Here is a 21,280-nt window from a genome sequence, read left to right on the forward strand (position 1 = left end):
ATGCTCATGTATTCAAATTTTTATTACATTAAATTTGACTTCTACAATTTTTATATAACATTATATAAAAAACATTAGTTTCTAAAATATACAATTTTAATCTTTTTTAAATTTAAATTAAACCCTAAACCCTACATTAATTAAAAAATAACTAACAAATACTAAAATAATGCATTAATTACATCTATAAAATTAAAATAAATAATAGTGGGTAAAAATACCAAAACGAGTAACAAGGAAAATATTAAATGACATAAAAATAAAGTATATTTTGAAAAATTCAAAAAAGAATACTTTAATACATTCAACATATCTATCAAATTCTTTACTCAATCTAAATTATAAGTAAACTAACCTACTAACAATCTTATTATGTTACCAAATATTCATGTTTTGTAGTTATTTCTTATTGCAAGAGAATGAAATGAAAAGTTCCGATAATAAAGTTAAATGAAATAATTCATAAATTAAATTACATGAAATAATTCATAAATTATTTGTTATATTCTCATTTCAAAATTTCTGCTACATCCAATCATCATTAACCACAGAACAGGATGAACCACAAGAAAAAGTAGACATTCGAAACTACCATTTTAAATTGTAGGACAAAATCACAACGACTATACTTCTATTGTATCTGTCTAGCCAACAGTTGAATCATTAAATCGACAATAATCTCCATTTTTCAAGAGTAAAACAATATTCATCAAGATTAACAACTTTCTCAACGGCAACATATTCCAAACAGACAGTAGATATCTATCTAAATCAAGTAGCATGGGAATGAAAGTAAACTTCGATACATACTCAACTGAAATTATATGCCGAAGTGGCGATAAACCCAATCTGACGTCATGATGTTCCAATGGATTTGGGACATTCAATGAAAATCTCGACCAATTAAACCCATGTAATATTCAGATTCACCCACCCAAGTCGTAGCAAAACTGGTGATAAGTAACTGCAGTAATATAAGGGTAAATGTACAAATGCACCAACCAACATAAGCATGTATGCAGGCTCTTCTATTCACTGAGAAAGTTGCCATTGGTAAAAATGGCAATCTTATATTTCAAGGCATCAAATTAACCAAATCTGAGATCCCATGAAAAGCTCAAACTGATGCAATGTTGTAATGGTGAAAGAACAACTGCAACACAACAAAATATAGTCAGTTTCCATGTGCCACGTCATGCGTTCTAAGAGGAATAAAAATGCACTAGGACGAACCAGCCTGAGTATGGAATCAGTCATCAAGGTAGTAATAAGACCCAGCAGACTTTTGTTCTCTGTCCTTGGTTGAATCAAGTTTGTTGATCCTTGGGCGAAAATTAGTTGGGTCTCTTCTAAATGTGATATCAAGATGCTGCAGAAATGAAGGAATACATTATATATATTATGCATGTATAAGCAAAAGGCACAACAGATCGAAAGTTAAAAGGTATAGGTACCAGAACAATGTATGATGAAACTCACCGATAAGAAAAGGTTCATCCCAGACAACAATGATTGAGGAGAATTTGCAACACAATCAATTGATGGTTGACCCGCATAAACAATAACTCTGTCTGCGAGATAAGTTGCCATGATGAAATCATGCTCAACGACAAAAGCCGTTTTCTTTGCATGAAGAATAAACCTCTTGATCACTTTAGCAGCATGAATTCGCTGTTCAGAATCTAGATATGCACTTGGCTCATCTATCAGATAGATATCTGCAGGCTGTTATGGTAGGATAGCAACAGATCAGAAACAAGAGGGATGCATGCATCTTAAGGGAGATCAAAGCACACAACAAAACCAAGTGGTACAATTCAAACAATCTGGCAACAGAATTAGCATGGATATGTCTACAGGCCACTAAAGTAGAACAGTAATGCATCAGGAAATTGCTATCTAGATTTAAGAGACAGGAGGCATGCAACAAATCCATGCAATCCCACAAAAGTTGACAACGGGATTAGCACCAAACTCATTGTCACTACATGGAATGACACCGGACTTGACATTAGTTGCCTATAGAAAACAGGACGAAAGAAGTATGGGAAGAGCAACAAGGATAGAGGTGAATAAATAATCTAAAAACAGTTCTAGTGGACGAAACTTATAATACCTTGCCAAGACAGAGACACAGAGCAACTCTCTGCAACTCTCCTCCAGAAAGATTCACAACTTCTTGGTCCATTAACTGTTCGATAAGAAGTGGCTTCATCACATCTGAAACAAACTGGGGATGAGTATATGCATCACGTATTTTTTGATGTAGCAAGTGCCTAACAGTTGATTGGAACTTCGGACTAATCTTCTGAGGCTTGTATGAAACATTAAATTCAGGCATCTCCACATCAGATCCACCTTCTATGCTGTCAGGTTTCAATAAACCAGCCTGGATAATACCAAAGCAAGGTTAACACCAAAGCAATAAGTATTACTCAGTTTCATCAAGAACTAAGTATGACCAAAAGAATACCAGCATTCGAATGAATGTTGTCTTTCCTGTCCCATTCTCACCCAGCATCACAATAATCTGAGAATCAGTAAATTCTCCTTCAACTACACGAAGTTTAAAATTGCCTTGAGTTTTGGTCATTGTTGGGTACTTATAACGAGCATATGTCTGAGCTTCCTCAGCACTTTCCTGTGGAGTCTCAGCAACCTAGACACAGCAAGAGAGCAGGGTGTGCTTTGATAAAATTGAAAAACTGTGGATTTTAAAACTCGGTACTAAAATATACAGTAATGAAAAGTCAGCACTGATTTATAATGTTTAAAAATATTTCCCTTTTAAGGTATAGAAAATATGAGCATCTAATAATATAAATGATGTGACACTACATGAAATCATTTTTGCCGAATATATACAGCGAACTCCCACATACATAATATTTACAGTTTTTCACTCATTTTTTGCATGTTGAAAAAATCACCACTAAATTTCAGCACCAAATATTCTCATTTACCTCACCAGAATGGTTTAGAATAATAACCAAATGAGAGGAAGGAGATGCATGAAGCATAATATACCTTAAAGGTTAGTGAATCATCCCGGAACCTCAGATTTTCTGTCGGAACAAAGCCAGCCAAGAAAATGTTAATTCCTTCTCTGACAGAGAAAGGAAGTGTCACCACTCCATATGCACCAGGTTTGCCGTATAGACAGCAAATAAAGTCTGATAAGTAGTCCAAGACACTGAGATCGTGCTCTACAACAATTACATAACTGGAAAAAGAGAGAAACAAACATATTCATGATATTGGAAGTAATTTGGTGAAGAACATATGATACAGACAACATTTTTAAGCATGCAATACTAAGAGAAAAGGGCAAAAAACCTATTAGGCCTAAGCAATGATCGAATAACTTGTGCAGCTTTCAGCCTCTGTTTCACATCAAGATAACTAGATGGTTCGTCAAACATGTATATCTCAGCATTCTGGATTGCAACAACCGCAATGGCAAACCTTTGGAGCTCACCACCTGAAAGATCCCCCACATTACGATCTATAACTTGATTAAGCTCAAGATCAGCACAAAGCTCCTTCTTCATGTCTCTCTCATCTTTCTGGTCTAGCACCTGGCCCACATTTCCTTGCACAGCTTTTGGAATATGGTCAACATACTGAGGCTTGATGATAGCCTACATAAATCATATACAAATATATTAAAATATAAATAGCTGTGCAAATGTCGTTAACATACTAAGATTGCTGATACTATATATATATATATATATATATATATATATATATATATATATATATATATATATATATATATATATACACACACACACACACACACACACACACACTAACTATATTAAAATAAGTGCAAGTACTTGAAAAAATAAAAGCCATATTTTAATCATAACACTATTTTAGTGTGATCTGGAAAAAAAGTCAACTAACTAGATTTTAATGAACGAATATTCAGAGTGAGACATCAAGTAAGGATAAAGCAAAATTTTTAGAAAGGTTAAAAATTATGTAGGATAACTACCGAGGGATTACAATGCCTTCAGTTCAAGCACGCATCTTTATATATTACAAGGCCTTCAAATTTTGTATTACCATAATAACTATAATTATGTAGGACAAAACACAAATTATTCCATTCTTGAACATTACTTCTTTAATTTCAGGAAGTGAATTTTCAAAGAATAGTAACAATGAATGAATTTCTCAGATGAGCATGTATGGAATTAAAACAAGGAAACATTAAAAGAACTGAGACACCTAGCGGTGGCTGAACCCATTCCTAGTTGCTTCCTGCCAACTTCTAGTCCCCAAATGATTGACTCGCTTATAACATTATATTATTATTAGACATCCCCCCTCCATGTCTACCATTTTTCCTCCAACTACAAACTAGTCATTTATAGTATATGTGGTCTACCTTAAAATATGCATTTTGTGAAATGTAGTGAGACAATTTATTTCTTAAAACAAGGCATTTTGATGTATCAATCAATGTATGACACAGAGTCATTCATAGTAATTTGGTTAATTAGTATTTAAAACAAACGAAATAGAGCAATAGTTATAGCATTTCAATTTCAATAATGATACAGATTACAGAAGCAACAAATATCATTAATCAACTTGTGCTCTAACCATTCAGTTTTACGCTTGAACTTGATTGTTTCCTCATTCTAATGCGCTAATTAACTATTTTGGATTTATGATATTATCTTTGGATACCTATATATTAATTTTAAATGTTTATTGATCTTCATATATAAACCTATAACTTCTCTTTTATTGTAATACCTACAGTTTTTAAGTGCACTTTTGGGGAAGGGGGGCGGGGTGTAGTGCATAAATATACGATGTTATTTACAGCTAAATACATCATGCTTCTCCGACTATCAGGCATCACCATTGGTCGAAATTTTGCGATGGATAGTTTCCTTCCCACCGTGAGCTGCACTCCACCATAAATAAAGTTGCAGTACAATAATAAACTCTCCTAACTTCATTCCCAAACAACACTATCAATATCCCAACATATCCCAACTACGTTCCCAATTCCAACATTAACCTATCCCTCTCAGCCGAACCAATTATAACAAACTAGTTCCACGGACTAACATCACATAATTAACAATAGGTCCAGTGAGTAGAATAATGGGAAGAAGAAAGCAAATCCAGATCATTAAATCACACTGGTATCAATGAGCACACCACCTAGTCAGTATTAGACTGCCAGAGACTAAAACATTAAGACATCACCACATGAATCATATTAAACAGGGATGCAGACTTCACCTTCAAATCATCCTCGAGAATACGGGTAAAGTAATTCTGCAGTTCAGATCCTCGAAAGTATGTCAAAATTTCCTGCCAGTCAGGGGGATTCTGCCACCAAAAACAAAAATCAAACAAGCGCAACCAAAACCCAAACAACAAAGCAATAAAGAAAGGCAAGTTCAGGCTATTACAGTAAATCGACCCAAATTCGGCTTCAACTTCCCAGCCAAAACTTTAAGGGCAGTGGACTTCCCAATCCCATTCGTCCCGACCAACCCAAGCACCTGCCCGGGCCTTGGCACCGGCAACCTGCCACCACAACACAGTTCATCAGAAACACCAAACCCACAGCCTCAAATTTCAACCACGAAACAACACAGTGGACTAACCTATGCAGCTTAAAAGTATTGGGACCGTATCTATGAGTAGTATCCTTATCCAAGTCCTTTGGCAAGTTGATAATCTGAATAGCTTCAAAAGGACATTTCTACACAAACAAACAACTATCTCATCACATGAAAAAAAAAAAAAAAAAAAAAACACCTGAAAACACAGTAACAGCATCTCCAACAATACCTTCACACAAATACCGCATCCAATGCACAATTCCTCAGAAATGTAAGCAATCTTGGAAGCTGAAGTAACCTCAATACACAATCTACCTGTAATGACAGCGAGTTCCCGTAAAGCCGTCCGAATTGAGGGAGTGAGGAAAATTAGGGTTTGGCATCGAAAGGAAGAAGAATCAGATCTTACCGGTTCTGACCACTGGACAACTCTTCTTGCATTCTTGGCGGCACTTCTTGGGTTTGCACCTGTCGTTGCTGACTATGGCAATACGCGTCAAGCGATCGGCCATGGCGGTGGAAGAGTTGAAGAAGACAAGATTCGTTTACCCTTTCGAAAGGAAGAGAGCAGAGCCGTGACAAAGGAAAGGCGTGTGGTGAGAACGTTTCGGACAAGCATATAGCATTAGGGTTACTTGCTTCAACCTGCAACTGTAATCGGGTATATGGGTTGGTTTCAGTATCGGGTCGGTTTTACACGAATTCTTGTACTAGAGTCTTCCTGTATAAACAAAAACGTATTTTTAATCATGATATTTAATCACAATAATAGTATTTCATTACAAAGAACTGTTATTATTACATAATCAGTTTTTCTAACACACTTTAAATTTCTTAAATAAATAATGTTAATTTGCATATATTTATTATGTGAAAAAAGTGTTTAATATTTAAAATTTAGTTTTTAATTTATATATTATTTTATATCCTGTCTTTACGCTTCATCTCCTTTTTAACTATTTCTGGTAGTAATGGCACCTAGGACTAGCGAGTGTGATTATTTCAAGTAAAAATTTCATCTAGTATATAATTAATAATTATGAAATTTTTGTCATATTTTCTTATTCATTGTTATATTTAAATTTGTCTTTTGATTATTTTATCTTTTAATTAAACATTTTTTATAAAAAAAATAAAAAATTATATTAAAATAATATACATCTTCTTTTTTATTTTATATCAAATATTAATAAAAGTTTTATACTTATATATAAATTCCAAATAAAAATAAATAAATAATAACTACATAAATGTTAAATGATTATAAAAGAAAAGTAGAAAGGATAATGTGTACTTAAAAATAAACTACAAAATTGAGAGTAAAAGATATTAATATACATAAAGTGTTTTTAAATTACTTACTCAAAGTTATTTTAATATTTTAAAATGAACATAAGTTTAAAGATAAGGAAGGACACATGTAAAAAATGATATATAAAAAATCAAATATTATTTATATTTATATTGAATTAATGTAAAAAATTTATGTCAAAACTGAAATAGGTTCACACAGTACCTATATTGTTATAGAACGACCAAAACTAATTTTAATAACTTGAATTGATTAACAAAAATCACTAAACATCAACTATTTGTTCCAAAATCATAATACATGGTTTGTTAAATTAGATGGTTCCTTTTAAACTAATTTTTTATCGTTAAAAAGACTACTTAATTATTTTTGGAAAAATATGAATCATATTTGTATTTCAAACACAAAAGAACGTTACTTTATTTTATTTTTTCTTTTATTTTATTTTTTATATTTTTTCAGATAATACATAATATTGATTTAAATGTGTAGAAATCTAAATCTAATTAAATTTGATTGATTCTTATATTTAAACTGAAAAAAAAAAGAACATTAATTTTCATATCGATTCAATTTGAGTGGTTGTTTTATAAAAAAAAAAAAAAAAAAAAAAACAGTTCTTAAAATATGCTTTAGTGCACAACATTCCAATTTGTTCACTAAAAATATCCTTTCATGCAAGAGTTAGTATTAAATTATCTTGAAAATGGAAAAAAAATATATAAAACTAAAATAAATATTCTTTAAATGTCATTTTTTATCTTACATAATATATGTATACAAATTATCTTTAAGAAAAAATTGTTATAGTATACTCAAGAAACACTATAGAAAAACTTTATATAATTAAGCATATTTAGATTAAGTTATAGATCGGTAATTTTTAACTTTTAATTTAAATATAAAAGAGTATGAAAAATATTTACACTTTTCAATAATAAATTATCAAATAATAATTTATTTATCATCAAATGATTGAGTTAAAAAGATCACAGTGACGGTGTTTGAGACCATTACTAAACTCATGACATAACTCTTTTGTAGTTCTTTTAGTAAGTTAACTGTTCTGAAATATTCCTGATATTGATAATTTACTGAAAATAAATTATATAGAGATGATATCAATTTTACTAATTTATAATAAAATTTAATTAATAACATGGAAAGATTATTACAATGAAAATATTACTGTCGTTATTTTATTTTACTGTTTTCTTATTTCTAACCTTATATGATAATTGAAAATGTTACAAATCCGACATTAGACACTACCTCATTAATAGATGATTAAATTACACATCTACTATTTTAATTTTTTTTTTTCCGTGTATTTTCTTTTTATTTTACTTTTAATACTGATAACTATTTTTCAGTTTAATAATTATAACAATCAACAAAATAATATTTTTATAACTATGTTTTATATAAAAAAAAATTATGTAGGACTGAGATATATTTTAAAATGTATTACTTTTCAATTTAGGTTAACATTATCTTTCATTTTGTTCTTCAAATTATGGATGCCGTGTACGTTGAAATTAGTTATTGACATTAAAATAATATGACTCTAATTAAAGTTGTCAATTTGATTCAATCCATAAGGTTTGGTCCTGGTCCACCTAGATTAGGTCAAAAAAGCCTACAAGGCCGAAAAGCTCACAAAAGTCCTGTGAGTCAGAGTCAGTCCATGAACTTTCTTTATAAACATGACAAATATTTTATTAAACCTTCGATTTAGGTCGCCATGTCTCGACAATCAGTCTTGGATCATTCATCTCGTCAATCACCCTGACCCGACAAATATCAGTCGTCGAGTCGGTTTGTTTTCAATGTGGCCAGTCTCAATCATTGGTATCTTGACCTTGAAACCGAGTTGGTCCGTCACAATCATGGGTTTGGGTCTGGCCATCTCGATCTTTTGTCTAACCTGACCCGATCGTCCAATCTCAACCTTCGACCCCTTCGACTCGTGCCGACTTGTTTTCATCTTTTGGTGTGACTTGATCCGATCATTTAGTCTCAACCTTCGATCTAGGTCAACCTAAAACGACTTGACTCTTTTTTTTGACTCATGCTCAAATATTGGTTTTAAGAATTAGTTAAAGTATTTTAATATATCAAACCCACCTTAACCATAATTCTAATTCACTTAAAAGGGTGAGATTGATTTTTTTTTTCCCCTCATTTGAAATGTGATCAAAAGAGCTTAGAAAAGAGTGAGTTAAGACTAACCATAAACCATTATCCAAAATAACATCTCTAATTGTAATAAGTGACAACACTAACCTACTAACCTACTTTATTAAGAGTGTCTATATATATATAATACCCAGATATGTCCTATTTATTAAACTTAAACTTTGCAAGATTACCTTATTTTAAGATTTTTTTTATATATTTATTTATCCTTTGCTATTTTTCTTTTTACCCGTATGTCGTTCCTATATATGCCAAGGTGTTTTCCACCCCTACATATACACTTATAATGTTTGTAACCGTTATAGTAATTTATTCTGTTTGTAAAGAAAATTACAAAAAGAATTGCAATATGGCCTTTCTCTCGCTCATGTAGTCATAGGAACTTCCATCCCTTTTTTATATTTGTCAATGGTTTGACCAATGATTTAATTAACATTAGGATTACTTTTACAGGGATAACCTCACGGTTTTTTGTGTATGTGTAATTATACTTTTATTTACAAAAATCATAATTTTAATAAACATAAATAACTTTATAAAAAAAAAGAATATTTGATATTATTTTTAAATTAATGGATTATGCAATCACTTTTTATTAAAAATTATACAATTATATATATTTTTAAATAATACAACTATTTAAATTTGATAAAAAGTAAAATCATCTAGTTAAAAATGTATCAAAATTCATTATAAAATGATGGTTCCTTTATATAACATATAAATTTAATAAAAGATAGAATTATTTAATTAAAACAACACTAAAATTTATCAAATATTTATTTTTGTAATATATATATAGTTAAATCCTTGAAAAGCTTAGAAACAAAAAAAATAATAATAACACTTTTAATCAATCGGTTTGCAAGTTTAAACCAAACTAGGAAACTAGGTTTCAATTTTAATTTGTTCTGATCTAAAAACAAAATAAAACTCATAATGGTAAACAGACCCTCCGGGAAAAAAAAAACAAAAATTATACTAATGAATCAATGCAGTACCCTGACACCAATTCCTGCAATGTATTGCTTTCTGCTCTTATAAAATGAATAAATAATGCATAGTCACAAATTGATGCAGATCTTTATGTTGCAGTACTACTCCAAACTTTAGTGTTCATGAGCATTGTATACCAAATAGTTAAACAGAAGATACAGAGGCTTACTACCATTAGGCCATTTATTCACATGTTATGTTCTTGCCTTCAGCAAAAAAACTAACAGGCTTAACAAATTCTAAAATCTGAAGAATTAAAATCATCAGCTTAAATTATTTTTAATTTACATAACAATTTTATAAAACATCTTTTAATCCTACTACACGATGAAACAAAAGATATAAGTTGTCATTCATACTAAAAAATAACTTTTTTTACTCTACAGTAGATAGAAATAGAATATAGTATATCTATCATATGTAACAATAAGCAAATAAACATTAACCATACACGTCACATTAATTTTATTATTTTAAAAAGGTAAATAGAAATATTGGATGCGCTGATGGAACCTGTCTACAAGGGGAAAAGGAGGACAAAATGGTGATGAAAAGATGGTGTCAACACAACCCTTTTGACTTTGTCCCATTCAAACAGCATTCATCAGAATACTATATGTTATATATGAACCACCCTTGAACTATTTTAACCAGTACATATACATACACAAATATACAGTATATATAAGATATAAACTATACATACTAGATATTGGGTTTAAGGTCTTCTTATAAAGACAGTGATGAATCCATTCTCATTTCAGTAAAATCAACCCAGGCTAAAACTAAAATGGTACACATAAGAAAACACAATAGACATGAATCAATCCTTTGCTAGAGGAACTGCAAGCTTGCAAATATTATCCAGGGATCTATTTGCCGTTCATAAGGAATTGATGATGCATCTTTGTCTGACTCAAAAAAATAATTAAAAACACTAGAGTTCCACCAAAGTATGGATAGACATCAAACAAAGTAGAGTTTATTTATAAAGGCAATCCGCACCAGCATTTAGAACAGCTGTTGCATATACTCAAACTATCATCATTTCCACTTCTTGAACATACCCTTGCCGAACTTCCCGTGCTTAAATTTTCCATGCTTGCCAAACTTCCCATGTTTGAACTTGCCATGGTTTTTGAATTTGCCGTGCGGCATGTGTCCATATCCACCATGTCCACCATATCCACCATATCCATGGTGACCGTGGGAAAGATGATGAGCCCCATAGGCAGCTGCTGCTGCCGCAGCACCACCTGCAAGCAATGCTCCTGTCCCTACACCGCTGTGTCCACCAGACCCATGAGATCCTAATGACAAAGCATGGAAGTTAGCTTCCTTAAAGTATATTATTAAAAATTCCAATAGCTGGGAAAAAACTTTTAAATAGGCAATGCATAAGTCAACTGAGTTTAAATATAAACATCAAATTTCAAGCATAGCAGAGGAGAGTCATGATACATATTGAAATTATGAAAACATCACTGTAGACAATATTAATTAACAAATGAGAGCAACAATGTGGCCATAAAGCATTACAACCCATTACCACGGGTCAGAGTTAACATATACTATCCATGAATTGTTTATCAGCAAAAACATCTTTATGTTATATGGAACTTGTAATGTAAATCATACAGCATATATTTTGGTTCAAAAGACACCAAATAAGATCATTTTAAATCATGAGCTCCGTGTAACTTCAAGAGTTATACAATTGAATTGCAACCATTTGTCGATTAAAATATTTAATAAACATATATAAAAATGATGGAATGATACCATGTGGAGCAGGATAACCATGTGGAGCAGATGGAGCAGGATAGCCATGTGGAGGGTAACCCGCAGGAGGGTAACCCCCGGCAGGAGGGTAACCTGCAGGAGGGTAACCTGCAGGAGGGTAACCTGCAGGGGGGTAACCAGCTGGAGGATAACCACCTTGTGGAGGGTAGCCATGTCCAGATGGGTACCCTTGAGGAGGAGGATATGCCCCTGGAGGAGGGTAGCCCCCAGGAGGATGCCCATGAGCAGAATGAGCTACTCCATAAGCCAGATTTGAGAACAGTCCTTTGTCTTCTTCATCATGCTTGTCCTTGCCACCTCCCATCTTTCAAAGGTAAAAAGCTGATGGATGATTCACAATCAGGAATCTGCAAATTGAAAGAGGAACACATTAATCACATATCTCTGTAAAGAAAACAAGAAACCACACAAGGCACATACTGCTTTACAAATTAAATAAAATGGGCATTCTCCAATCCAACACAAACATTAAACAATCCCGTACAGATCTTGCGTGAAAACGGAATGTGAAGACGAAATTTTATTTTCACTGTCGTTTATGATTAAACCATTGTGAACACAATAACATCAGAAGGTGCGATATTTTAGGAGAACCCGTTATCAGACAACATTAGCCTAAACATCACTGAATGATCAACCATAACAAAGAAACATTGAACCAGCAGTCATGTATACATCATGAATTAAAAAAAAATAGCATCGCAACTACAAAAAATAAAAAGGGGAGGGGTTTGCATGCAGATGAAGAAGGTAAAAAAACACAATTGAATGAAAATTGGTATTTAAGAGGTACGAATGATTGGGAAAATATAAAGACAAAGAAATAACTCACATATTCGGATTTTGCAGAAAGGGAGGAAGAAATTGAAAAGATTGAAAGAAAGAAAGTGGGAGAGAAATAGGTATTTATAATAATAAGCATTAATATTGCAAATAGAAAGGAGAGGACGTGTCTGATAGATGGTCAAAAAGAGGGTGGATGGAACGCGTCTCTGACGCGCATAAGCATGCAATCCAGTCCTGGTGGACGTGGAATTTCCAAAGTATACCTAAAAACTCATTTAACATTAATTTTTATTATTATGTATTTCTTTTAAATGATACATAAATTCCTAATTAGTGATACACAAAAATATAAATTTTGATTTTTGTGGTGAGAATATCAATTTTATGCTAACCTCGTAAAAATAGAACCGTAATATATTCCTTATGTAAGTTAAGGTTATGTTGTGATTGAATTTACTTTTATCACCTTATTATCATTAAATTATGTATGGAATAATAAAAATACATTCGTATGTGTGTTTATTTTTATAATTATAAAAAATATAATTATTAAATTATGTATAAATAATTTTTGTAATTTTATTGTAAATATATTTTATTTGTATTATAAATAGTTTATAATTAAAAAATAGTTAAATTTAAAAAACGGACAAACTTAAAAGAAAAATAGCTAAATTTAAAAATAGTAAAATTAATAATATAACTATTTTAATTAGAAAATATATTTAAAGAATAAGTTTAAAAGATAAAATAGATTCCACATAGAAGAATTGTTTTTATATTTTAATTAAAATATGTAAAAAATAAATTTGAAACACCAAATAAAATTCATTTGTTTGTATTTATAAATATTAATGTAATTCAAGACATATGTTTAATCATCCAAATTCATTAGGAACTGTGTGTATTTTAAACAACTCATTATTTTCAATATTAAAATATTTAAATTGTTCTTCTATGATATTTTTTATTTTGAAATATTTTAAAGTATATTACTATTTTATCTGATATATTGAGTTGGTTGTTTCACATAATTGAATAATTTAGCAAGACAAAACTGAAATATTCATAGTTTTATTATTTTGAAGGAAATTGATTTGACTAAAGTTGTGTTTGGACTGACAAATGAATTTCAAGGACTGAATTTGAAAGATCTGAAGTGAGTTAATATAAAATTATAAAAGCATATGCCGAAATAATAATAATAATAATAATAATAATAATAATAATAATAATAATAATATCTTAGTAACTGCAATGAATATGTCTCAGTCTGATTCTAATTTAGAGGCTGAAACGGAAAGAAAGTTTTTTTTTTTTTTTAAAAAAAACATTGTACTCAACCCACTTGATTTACTCCATTGGGACCCTAGATTCTAATTTCATCACCACCGCTCTAAAAGAAAAATAAAAATCTAATAACCTTTTTTATATTCATCAATTTTGGTTGATTTACGGTATCCAGTTCCATTCTAAATAAAATAAAGCAAAGAATCTGATTCATTTATATTTATATGAGAGGCTCACAACATTCACTTTAGTTCTTGGAAAGGGAATTTTAGAAGGATAACTCATTTTAATAAAGTTTTTTAAATATTATGAAAAGTATATTAGTAGATAAATAATTCTAAAATAAATGAAATTTTGAATTATAAAAGTACTTGAACTTTCAAAAATTACATTGATCAAAATATGCATGCTTAAATAGGATTTAAAGTGAGAAATAAAGTGATTTCTGTTTCTTTTTATTAGTGATATATTTTAGTTTTTGAAGTTTTCAATTGCTTAAGATCTTTATATTTTCCAAATCAATAATACTTTTAACAACAATAAATAGCAAGTAAAAGGAAATAATTTAGTGAAATACTAATACAAGGGATTTTCAAGTGAACTTTATGAGATGTGGAGGTGAAATATGATTATATCCAAGGATTTTTAAATGAACTTTATGAGGAAATGTGGAGGGGGAATATGATTTTATCCAGATAATTAAATTAATTTTTCAAATAAAGTAAATATTCATTATAACTTGAATTCAATATTGTGATGCATTACATACGATAATTATTACACATTTAACTATTTTATGTTTGATTAATTTCATTATAAAAAATAATAATTGTTTTCATACACGCTCTAATTCAAAGATAAATTCAATAATAGTTGAAAGGTTAAAAAACGTTTTATCCCATTCTCATGTATTGATTTAAACAAATAAAAGAAATAAAGTCTATACTTAAAAAGACGACATATCTACTAGCAGAGAGAGAATCAGTTATCTTTTATATATATATATATATATATATATATATATATAAAATAAGAACAGTACACGACAGTTTTTCGTGTGCATGTGTTTAGTTTATGAAAAGTCTCAAAAAAGTATCAAAGAAGTTCAAGAAGAAGTCAATAACGCTAAACACCTGCTTTATCAAAAGACACCCTGACCAAAAAAGGAAAATACAACAAAGAACTTGTCTGAAGCAAAAGTAAATTTGTTCTCAATTGCATTCTGTTCTTTCATCTTAGTATATAATATACATTTTAAATTCACTATTTACATTGTAATATAAAATTAGTTTCACTATTCATAATTTTCTTTCAATTTAGAAAAATAAAAAATAAAAGATAAAGAAACAGAGAAAAGTATCAAGAATGTCTAGTTGGAACAACGAATAGAGCAAAATTTCTATTTTCAAATTGGATGTTATAATATATAATAAGATGGAATATTAATTATTTTTTATTAATTTAAAAAGTACAAGTACTTAATTTAAGCAAGTAAAATAACAGGCACCAAAATCAGCCACGTAATATAGGAAAAAATAACAAATTAAAAATGTCACTAATTATTAATTTTAGAACATATCAAACCATCTGTTAAGTAACGAGAGAAAAGAAAATTCTCTACTTAAGTTCAACTATATATACATTAAAAGGATGAAACTAGTGATATATAAGACAAGACAAAAGCAGAGTTTCATAATCTTAAACTAAGCAAGTATTCTTCTGCCAATAGAAACTACAGCATATTTAATGTTAAACAACAAACAGGTAAATGATGAAACATAGGATCATCCAGTATAAAGCTCAAAGCTGGGATCAGCAAAACCTCAAAGTAGCTTCAAGCTCCTTTTCATCAGCACAATTGTACCCCAGCAAATAAGCTCGTGCTGTTAAAATGGAAATATGCGTCAGAAGAATGAAAATACACGCTGTGATGCGCAAGGGCTGGATTTTAACAACTCCAGAAAAAAGGAACAAAGACAAATAGATAAGTTTACCAAAACGGCCAGATCCCATAAATGGTTCTGCCTCATCAGCCACACTACCTTGCTGCTGCTCCTGAAATTTCAAAAGAATAAGAAAACATTAGGAGGTTTCACAAAAGTAACCATTAACTTATTTTTTTATAAATATGCATTTGTTTACAGTATAAATTTATTATATATACTGACCCTTTTAAAAAGATCAATTTTCATGGATATGTAATGTATTGCAGTAAACAATATAAAATATCATGTTAAAGAACATTCACACTTACAGCATCAGGCTCCATTTCGGAAGGTGACAATAATCTATCAAAACAGTGACCTGATATTGTACATACCAAAAGCTCGTTTGTGGGATCCATAATTACTTCTCTACATGTATCGTCACAAACTACAAAAGAAAATAAGCGCAAATTATAAGTTCCACTCAGGCCAAAGGATTTTAAGTTTAATGTAAAAAACGTTAATTAAAGCACGTAGAAGCATTGGCATAGATAATGCTCCCACCATGAACTTGTCCAGTCTTCTCGCAAATAAATACATCTCCAATTTGGTAGTAAGAGCAATTTTCCCCAGAACAAGTATGATCAACCACCACTGCATCACTTAGGCCCCTGCTGCTTTTCCATGATGCCACTTGATCAGCTAATGTTTTGTCAAGAATTATCCTATCGTCCTTCAACTTCATATGAAGAAAAAAGGGGGGCAAATAACAAACAGTTAAGAAGCATCTATTATATAGATGTATGAGTAGATGAATGAGATCATAATATAAAAGATGCAAATTTACTTTCCAAAACAACATTAGCATAATATTATAAAATCTCAAAACAAATAATCAGTGCTATATAAACTTCAACTCCGTCCTTTCCTCCCCCCTTCGACTGAAAGGAGAGACACCTGTGGATCATGAAAAGTTGTAGAAAGACTGGAACTGTTAATCTAGGTTTTCTTTAGATAGCTGAAAGGATCTCAATCTCAACGTATCAGTATAAAGTTCCACATTATAATAATTTCCATCATTACCTGTGAAGGAAGAGGAGCTTGACTTCGCTTAGCTGCTTGCATTTGAATGTAGTACTCCTTAAACTCATTTTGGCAGTTCCTAACAAGTTCAACCATGTCCTCTCCATCACGCTGCATAATAATAACAAAAGTTGTTGAGAGATCAAACGAGTTCACGAAGTACAGTTGATTAACTCCATCCAAGTTTCAGAGAGTAAAGATTAAAATACATTCGTTAACGTGTGTTATGTATATTTCAGTTTATGCAATCAAAGTCCTCACCAAAAACTACAAACTGATGCAAGAATGAAATGCTACTAAAAAAATCAGAATATAAATTGTGCACACACCTGAATGTATAACTTCTTCCATGGGCATTCCCTTAACTTCCGGGTAGGGGGGAGAATACCCCATCGCATACAGTACCTGAAATTTTTTTACCATGAGTTAGCTATAAATATGTATTTTAATAATACATATAGGTAAAAAAGGAAACAAAAATAACAAGAACTTAAAAAGAGGAGAACCAACTCCTCAGAGCCAAGCTGATAAAATAGGGGCAGCCACCACTTCAAATAGGGAGTTCCGTCTCTCATACCCAGCAGATATGGGACTGGCACTCCTGAGTCAAGTAGAACATCAAGACTAGCTAATTGACAGTGATCAACTCCCAAATCGAAAAACATGTAAAATCCAAACCAGTCCACACAAGCTAATCCTAAGATAAATCTCCAAGAAATCTCCAAGAAATATCATATCTCAATAACACTTTGAAAAGATGCAACTTGGAGTAGGGAACGATATATACTTACAGACGACGCCACAATGACTCATCTGATGCAGCACAGTTTAGAAACCTACAGACTAAGGAACAAGAAACAAGGTCCTGCACCCATAGAAAAAAAAAAAGTTAACTAATTCATAAGGCAAACAAGAAAATAAAATCCATCCAGATGGAGTGCCACAATTAAAGGAAGTTCTCTATTAAAAAAACTTTAAGAAAGTACATTTCTATACACACAAAGAAAAAAAAAAAGAAAAAACTACACTATGTGGTACCTCAGAAGACAGAAACTTAAGGATATGATGGAAAAGCTCGGGTGGAACTTTGCTGAAACAACCAGTCTCAATCCTTCTCGACACCACCGTATTGTTGACAACAATGCTCTTCTGTGCAGATGATGAATCAGAAATTTGTTTTCCTATAGTACTCTCAGCCCGCTCTACGTGTTTTCTCTTTGCTTTTGGTTCCTCCCCAGTTTCCTCTTCCTGCAACAAAAGGAACTCAAATTAAACCCTTGAGCTACAATTTCCTATAGAGCCACTACAGAACAAACATTTTCTAGGTGAACCCCCAAATCAAAACCCTAATCTATGGTTTACACACGAAATAAAATTTAAAACCATAAACAGTCACAATACCTTGTCAGAGACCTCTGAGAGAACCTCTGATTCCAGAAATTGTGCCAGAGTCTCGTCCTCATCTTCGGAGAAGGTCATGGTGTCAAGGAACCTAGAAAGGTGCAGAAAGAAGATTTGCGAGAGATCAAAGCGAAAGCGGAAATGAACAAATACCGCCCGTCAGAAAACCAAGAAAGAACTCCGGTGGCCGGAATTCGAAGGACGGTTGCGGAATCGGAACGAAGCGGCAAGAGAGAAAAGAAGATTGACGAGATAGTGCAAAGCAGAATGGACGGTTGGATTTTCTCGAATTGACCCGACCCGATCCTGACATATGGGTCTGCCCGATTCTCAGGTATAGTGTTCAGATCAGTTCTTTTCCTGACTAAATCTAAATATCTTTGTCATTCACAAAGGTGTCCATCTTTTATTTATATATAGTAAAATTTTATATACTTTGTATTTATCATTTATCATTTATTTTTTAAATATCATATCATTGTTTTAATTTACACTTCTTTTTCTATCAATGTTCTTACAAAGTGATTTTATTAATGTAATTAATCATTTTATTCATTTATCCACATAATTAACTGTCTCTCTAACAAATTTAGGTGAATCTAATGGTATCTATATATAAATATGAATTTTGTAGTTATATATTTAATGACATTAATATCTTTTTCTTAATTAAATTACAAGCTATATTTTAACGTTTAACAAGTTTTATATTTATAAATTAAAAGCAACCTCTATCAGTTAATATTAATAAATTTCATTATATATATTGAAATTATTCCAATTACTATTTTATTGAATACATTTTGTAGTTTGTAGTTTGTAATTTATAAAAGAACAACATTTCGTGACAATTTAAAAATACTCACCTTAAAGTATATCATGTCTATCATCTAGATTTTGGATAGAATCGATGATTAAAAAATAAGTGAATAGATTTAAGAAATACATGTACATGGAATCATTTACACAAATTCCTCAACATATGTGACTTTATTCATTTATTAAGGATGATATTGTATGTTGGTATGTCCTCTCTAATGATTGTGTTTCTCTAATGATTGGATTGCCATATGTGAATCAGCCCTAAAAAAATTGTTTGCGCATATCTTATAAAAATTATTTTGTTTTAATGTTTTGTATATTTATTGTATATAAACATAAATTACTGTATAAGTAAAAAAAAAATAACTATGAATGTTACATACATGTAAAAGAATTTGTTTAAGAAGTCAAGAACAAAATAAAAAAGTTTTGTGTGACTTAAAGATTAAAACTTAGTAACTTTTGTTCAAGTTATGTATTGGTTTGTCGTCGACTCATGAACATTACGAGTTCTGTGAACGGGTCTAAATAAATTAGCAAACTAAAATATTTTTATCGCCATTAACATAAAAAATGTAACATATGTTATTTTGGGTTTTTAAAGTATGTTTGTTGTCTCTCAACAAATATCAATTAAGATATGTTGTATTTACAACAAACGATTTTGTAAAGTATGTTGTGTTTTTTTTTTAATTTTTCATCAATATTTTTCTTTATTAAAATTATGGAAAATCAATATACAATACAATACTACATCACAAAAAGTTTCAAATCCGTATAAATATCCTTGATATCTCAAATAAAGCAGGTATGTAAAAATGGATGAAAAATACTAAGAAAATAAAAAATATATTGTAAATGATGATTTTTTTTTTATATTTCAAACCCCTAATAATTTTCTTTGGGTATTGGGTAGTGCGTTCGTCACCCCATTTCTAACAACTTTCATTTGTTGAGTGTATATCTAAGCTTCATAACAAAAGTTATGACCATCTGACGTTTTTCACTTCCAAACTTGATCACTATGAACCTGACAACTTTACATTTGAATGCAACATAATAGGAGTCACCACGGAAAAATCGGAGTCAAAAAACATTTTCTAGCTAGTTTAATGAATTTTACAAAATCATAGTTAATCCAAAAAGACAAAAATGCAACTTTTGGGACACATAACAATGAATGGTGAATGAAAATATCAACCTTAATGTGAAATGTAATCAAGGGGAATGAAAAATTGAACCCAAACGAGCAACACAACGGAACAATAGAGTGAAATAGGTTTAAGAACTTCCTCCTTTGAGTTTAGTGTCGTCACTGCACTTTGGTGGGAGATTTCGCGCAACGGAAAGATAGAAATGTCACGACGCATTTTTAACGTCGAATTTTACTGCAGACAACATGGAACTGGTGACATTATAAGTTATTTTTACACTAATGTGTCTTTCACTTTTTCTTGTTCACTAATGAGTCAACCTGTATAAATTATGTTGCATTGTCATCTTAATCATTTATTTTTGTTGACTTACTACTTAATCAATCAACTGTTAAATCTTGTAATCTCATATCATATAATGTGTCTAATATTTATTTGAAAATGAATTGTTATTTGTGAATGAATATAGTTATGCAAGTATTAATAACTATAAACATGTACAATTATGATTTCACATTTTTTTTTATTAAAAATTGACATAAATGTTAGTATTATATTTCTAAAGACATAAAAAATTATATTTTAGAATTAATAGTTGTTTAAAATTAGTGAGACTTTATTGTTTTAATATTAAAGTTTTTTAATATAGATAGTTTTGTCAAAAATGAGTTTCATTGTTTTTTTTTTTAAATGGAGTGATGCTTGAAGGGTGGTCATGGATCAGTTTACCATTAATGTTTCCTTTCTTGTCGGTGTGCCAAAAGTTGTCTATGATCAAGTTGGTTGAGTAGTATATTAAGGTGAGAGTAAGGTGGTGGGAAGTGCTTACTAGCATGTCCTCGATAAAGACCCAAAATTATCTTTATATTTTGGCAAACCCTACAAGAGGTAGTAGAGAGCATGTGGAAT

The 21,280-nt window shown here is 30.8% G+C and overlaps 3 protein-coding genes across 3 annotated transcripts; all 3 read right to left on the reverse strand.

Annotated features, from left to right (window-relative positions):
- Positions 1 to 581: 581 nt before the first annotated feature.
- LOC114173699 (ABC transporter E family member 2) lies at positions 582 to 6,271 on the reverse strand. The gene is made up of 12 exons (XM_028058240.1): positions 6,010 to 6,271; positions 5,830 to 5,915; positions 5,643 to 5,740; positions 5,445 to 5,562; positions 5,272 to 5,361; positions 3,337 to 3,641; positions 3,028 to 3,223; positions 2,474 to 2,659; positions 2,117 to 2,389; positions 1,480 to 1,725; positions 1,234 to 1,369; positions 582 to 1,153 (listed from the first exon to the last, which is right to left on the reverse strand). The coding sequence occupies exons 1-11, from the start codon at positions 6,110 to 6,112 to the stop codon at positions 1,250 to 1,252; spliced, it is 1,821 nt and encodes a 606-aa protein (XP_027914041.1). The 5' UTR covers positions 6,113 to 6,271; the 3' UTR covers positions 582 to 1,153; positions 1,234 to 1,249.
- A 4,436-nt stretch (positions 6,272 to 10,707) lies between these two features.
- Positions 10,708 to 12,934, reverse strand: LOC114173825 (glycine-rich protein A3-like). The gene is made up of 3 exons (XM_028058453.1): positions 12,743 to 12,934; positions 11,890 to 12,257; positions 10,708 to 11,417 (listed from the first exon to the last, which is right to left on the reverse strand). The coding sequence occupies exons 2-3, from the start codon at positions 12,212 to 12,214 to the stop codon at positions 11,152 to 11,154; spliced, it is 591 nt and encodes a 196-aa protein (XP_027914254.1). The 5' UTR covers positions 12,215 to 12,257; positions 12,743 to 12,934; the 3' UTR covers positions 10,708 to 11,151.
- A 2,647-nt stretch (positions 12,935 to 15,581) lies between these two features.
- Positions 15,582 to 18,782, reverse strand: LOC114169123 (F-box protein SKIP31). The gene is made up of 9 exons (XM_028054161.1): positions 18,396 to 18,782; positions 18,033 to 18,242; positions 17,786 to 17,859; positions 17,324 to 17,399; positions 16,995 to 17,105; positions 16,476 to 16,650; positions 16,241 to 16,359; positions 15,981 to 16,041; positions 15,582 to 15,869 (listed from the first exon to the last, which is right to left on the reverse strand). Exons 1-9 carry the CDS (start codon positions 18,471 to 18,473, stop codon positions 15,799 to 15,801), a joined length of 975 nt encoding a protein of 324 aa, XP_027909962.1. The 5' UTR covers positions 18,474 to 18,782; the 3' UTR covers positions 15,582 to 15,798.
- Positions 18,783 to 21,280: the final 2,498 nt, after the last annotated feature.

This window comes from Vigna unguiculata, chromosome 2, assembly GCF_004118075.2.
Source record: "Vigna unguiculata cultivar IT97K-499-35 chromosome 2, ASM411807v1, whole genome shotgun sequence".
In the NCBI taxonomy this organism is placed as follows: domain Eukaryota; kingdom Viridiplantae; phylum Streptophyta; class Magnoliopsida; order Fabales; family Fabaceae; genus Vigna; species Vigna unguiculata.

What these genes read in the sequence shown, in the direction of transcription:
- LOC114173699 (XM_028058240.1), bottom strand. Translation starts at nt 6,112, where the DNA reads ATGGCCGATCGCTTGACGCGTATTGCCATAGTCAGCAACGACAGGTGC. An exon ending in TCATTGCTTAGGCCTAATAG is followed by an intron (nt 3,224 to 3,336) that starts GTTTTTTGCCCT and finishes CTCTTTTTCCAG; the next exon opens with TTATGTAATTGTTGTAGAGC. An exon ending in CAACATTCATTCGAATGCTG is followed by an intron (nt 2,390 to 2,473) that starts GTATTCTTTTGG and finishes GGTATTATCCAG; the next exon opens with GCTGGTTTATTGAAACCTGA.
- LOC114173825 (XM_028058453.1), bottom strand. Translation starts at nt 12,214, where the DNA reads ATGGGAGGTGGCAAGGACAAGCATGATGAAGAAGACAAAGGACTGTTC. An exon ending in TGGTTATCCTGCTCCACATG is followed by an intron (nt 11,418 to 11,889) that starts GTATCATTCCAT and finishes CTTTGTCATTAG; the next exon opens with GATCTCATGGGTCTGGTGGA.
- LOC114169123 (XM_028054161.1), bottom strand. Translation starts at nt 18,473, where the DNA reads ATGACCTTCTCCGAAGATGAGGACGAGACTCTGGCACAATTTCTGGAA. An exon ending in CCGAAATGGAGCCTGATGCT is followed by an intron (nt 16,042 to 16,240) that starts GTAAGTGTGAAT and finishes TTGAAATTTCAG; the next exon opens with GAGCAGCAGCAAGGTAGTGT. An exon ending in TATGGGATCTGGCCGTTTTG is followed by an intron (nt 15,870 to 15,980) that starts GTAAACTTATCT and finishes CCATTTTAACAG; the next exon opens with CACGAGCTTATTTGCTGGGG.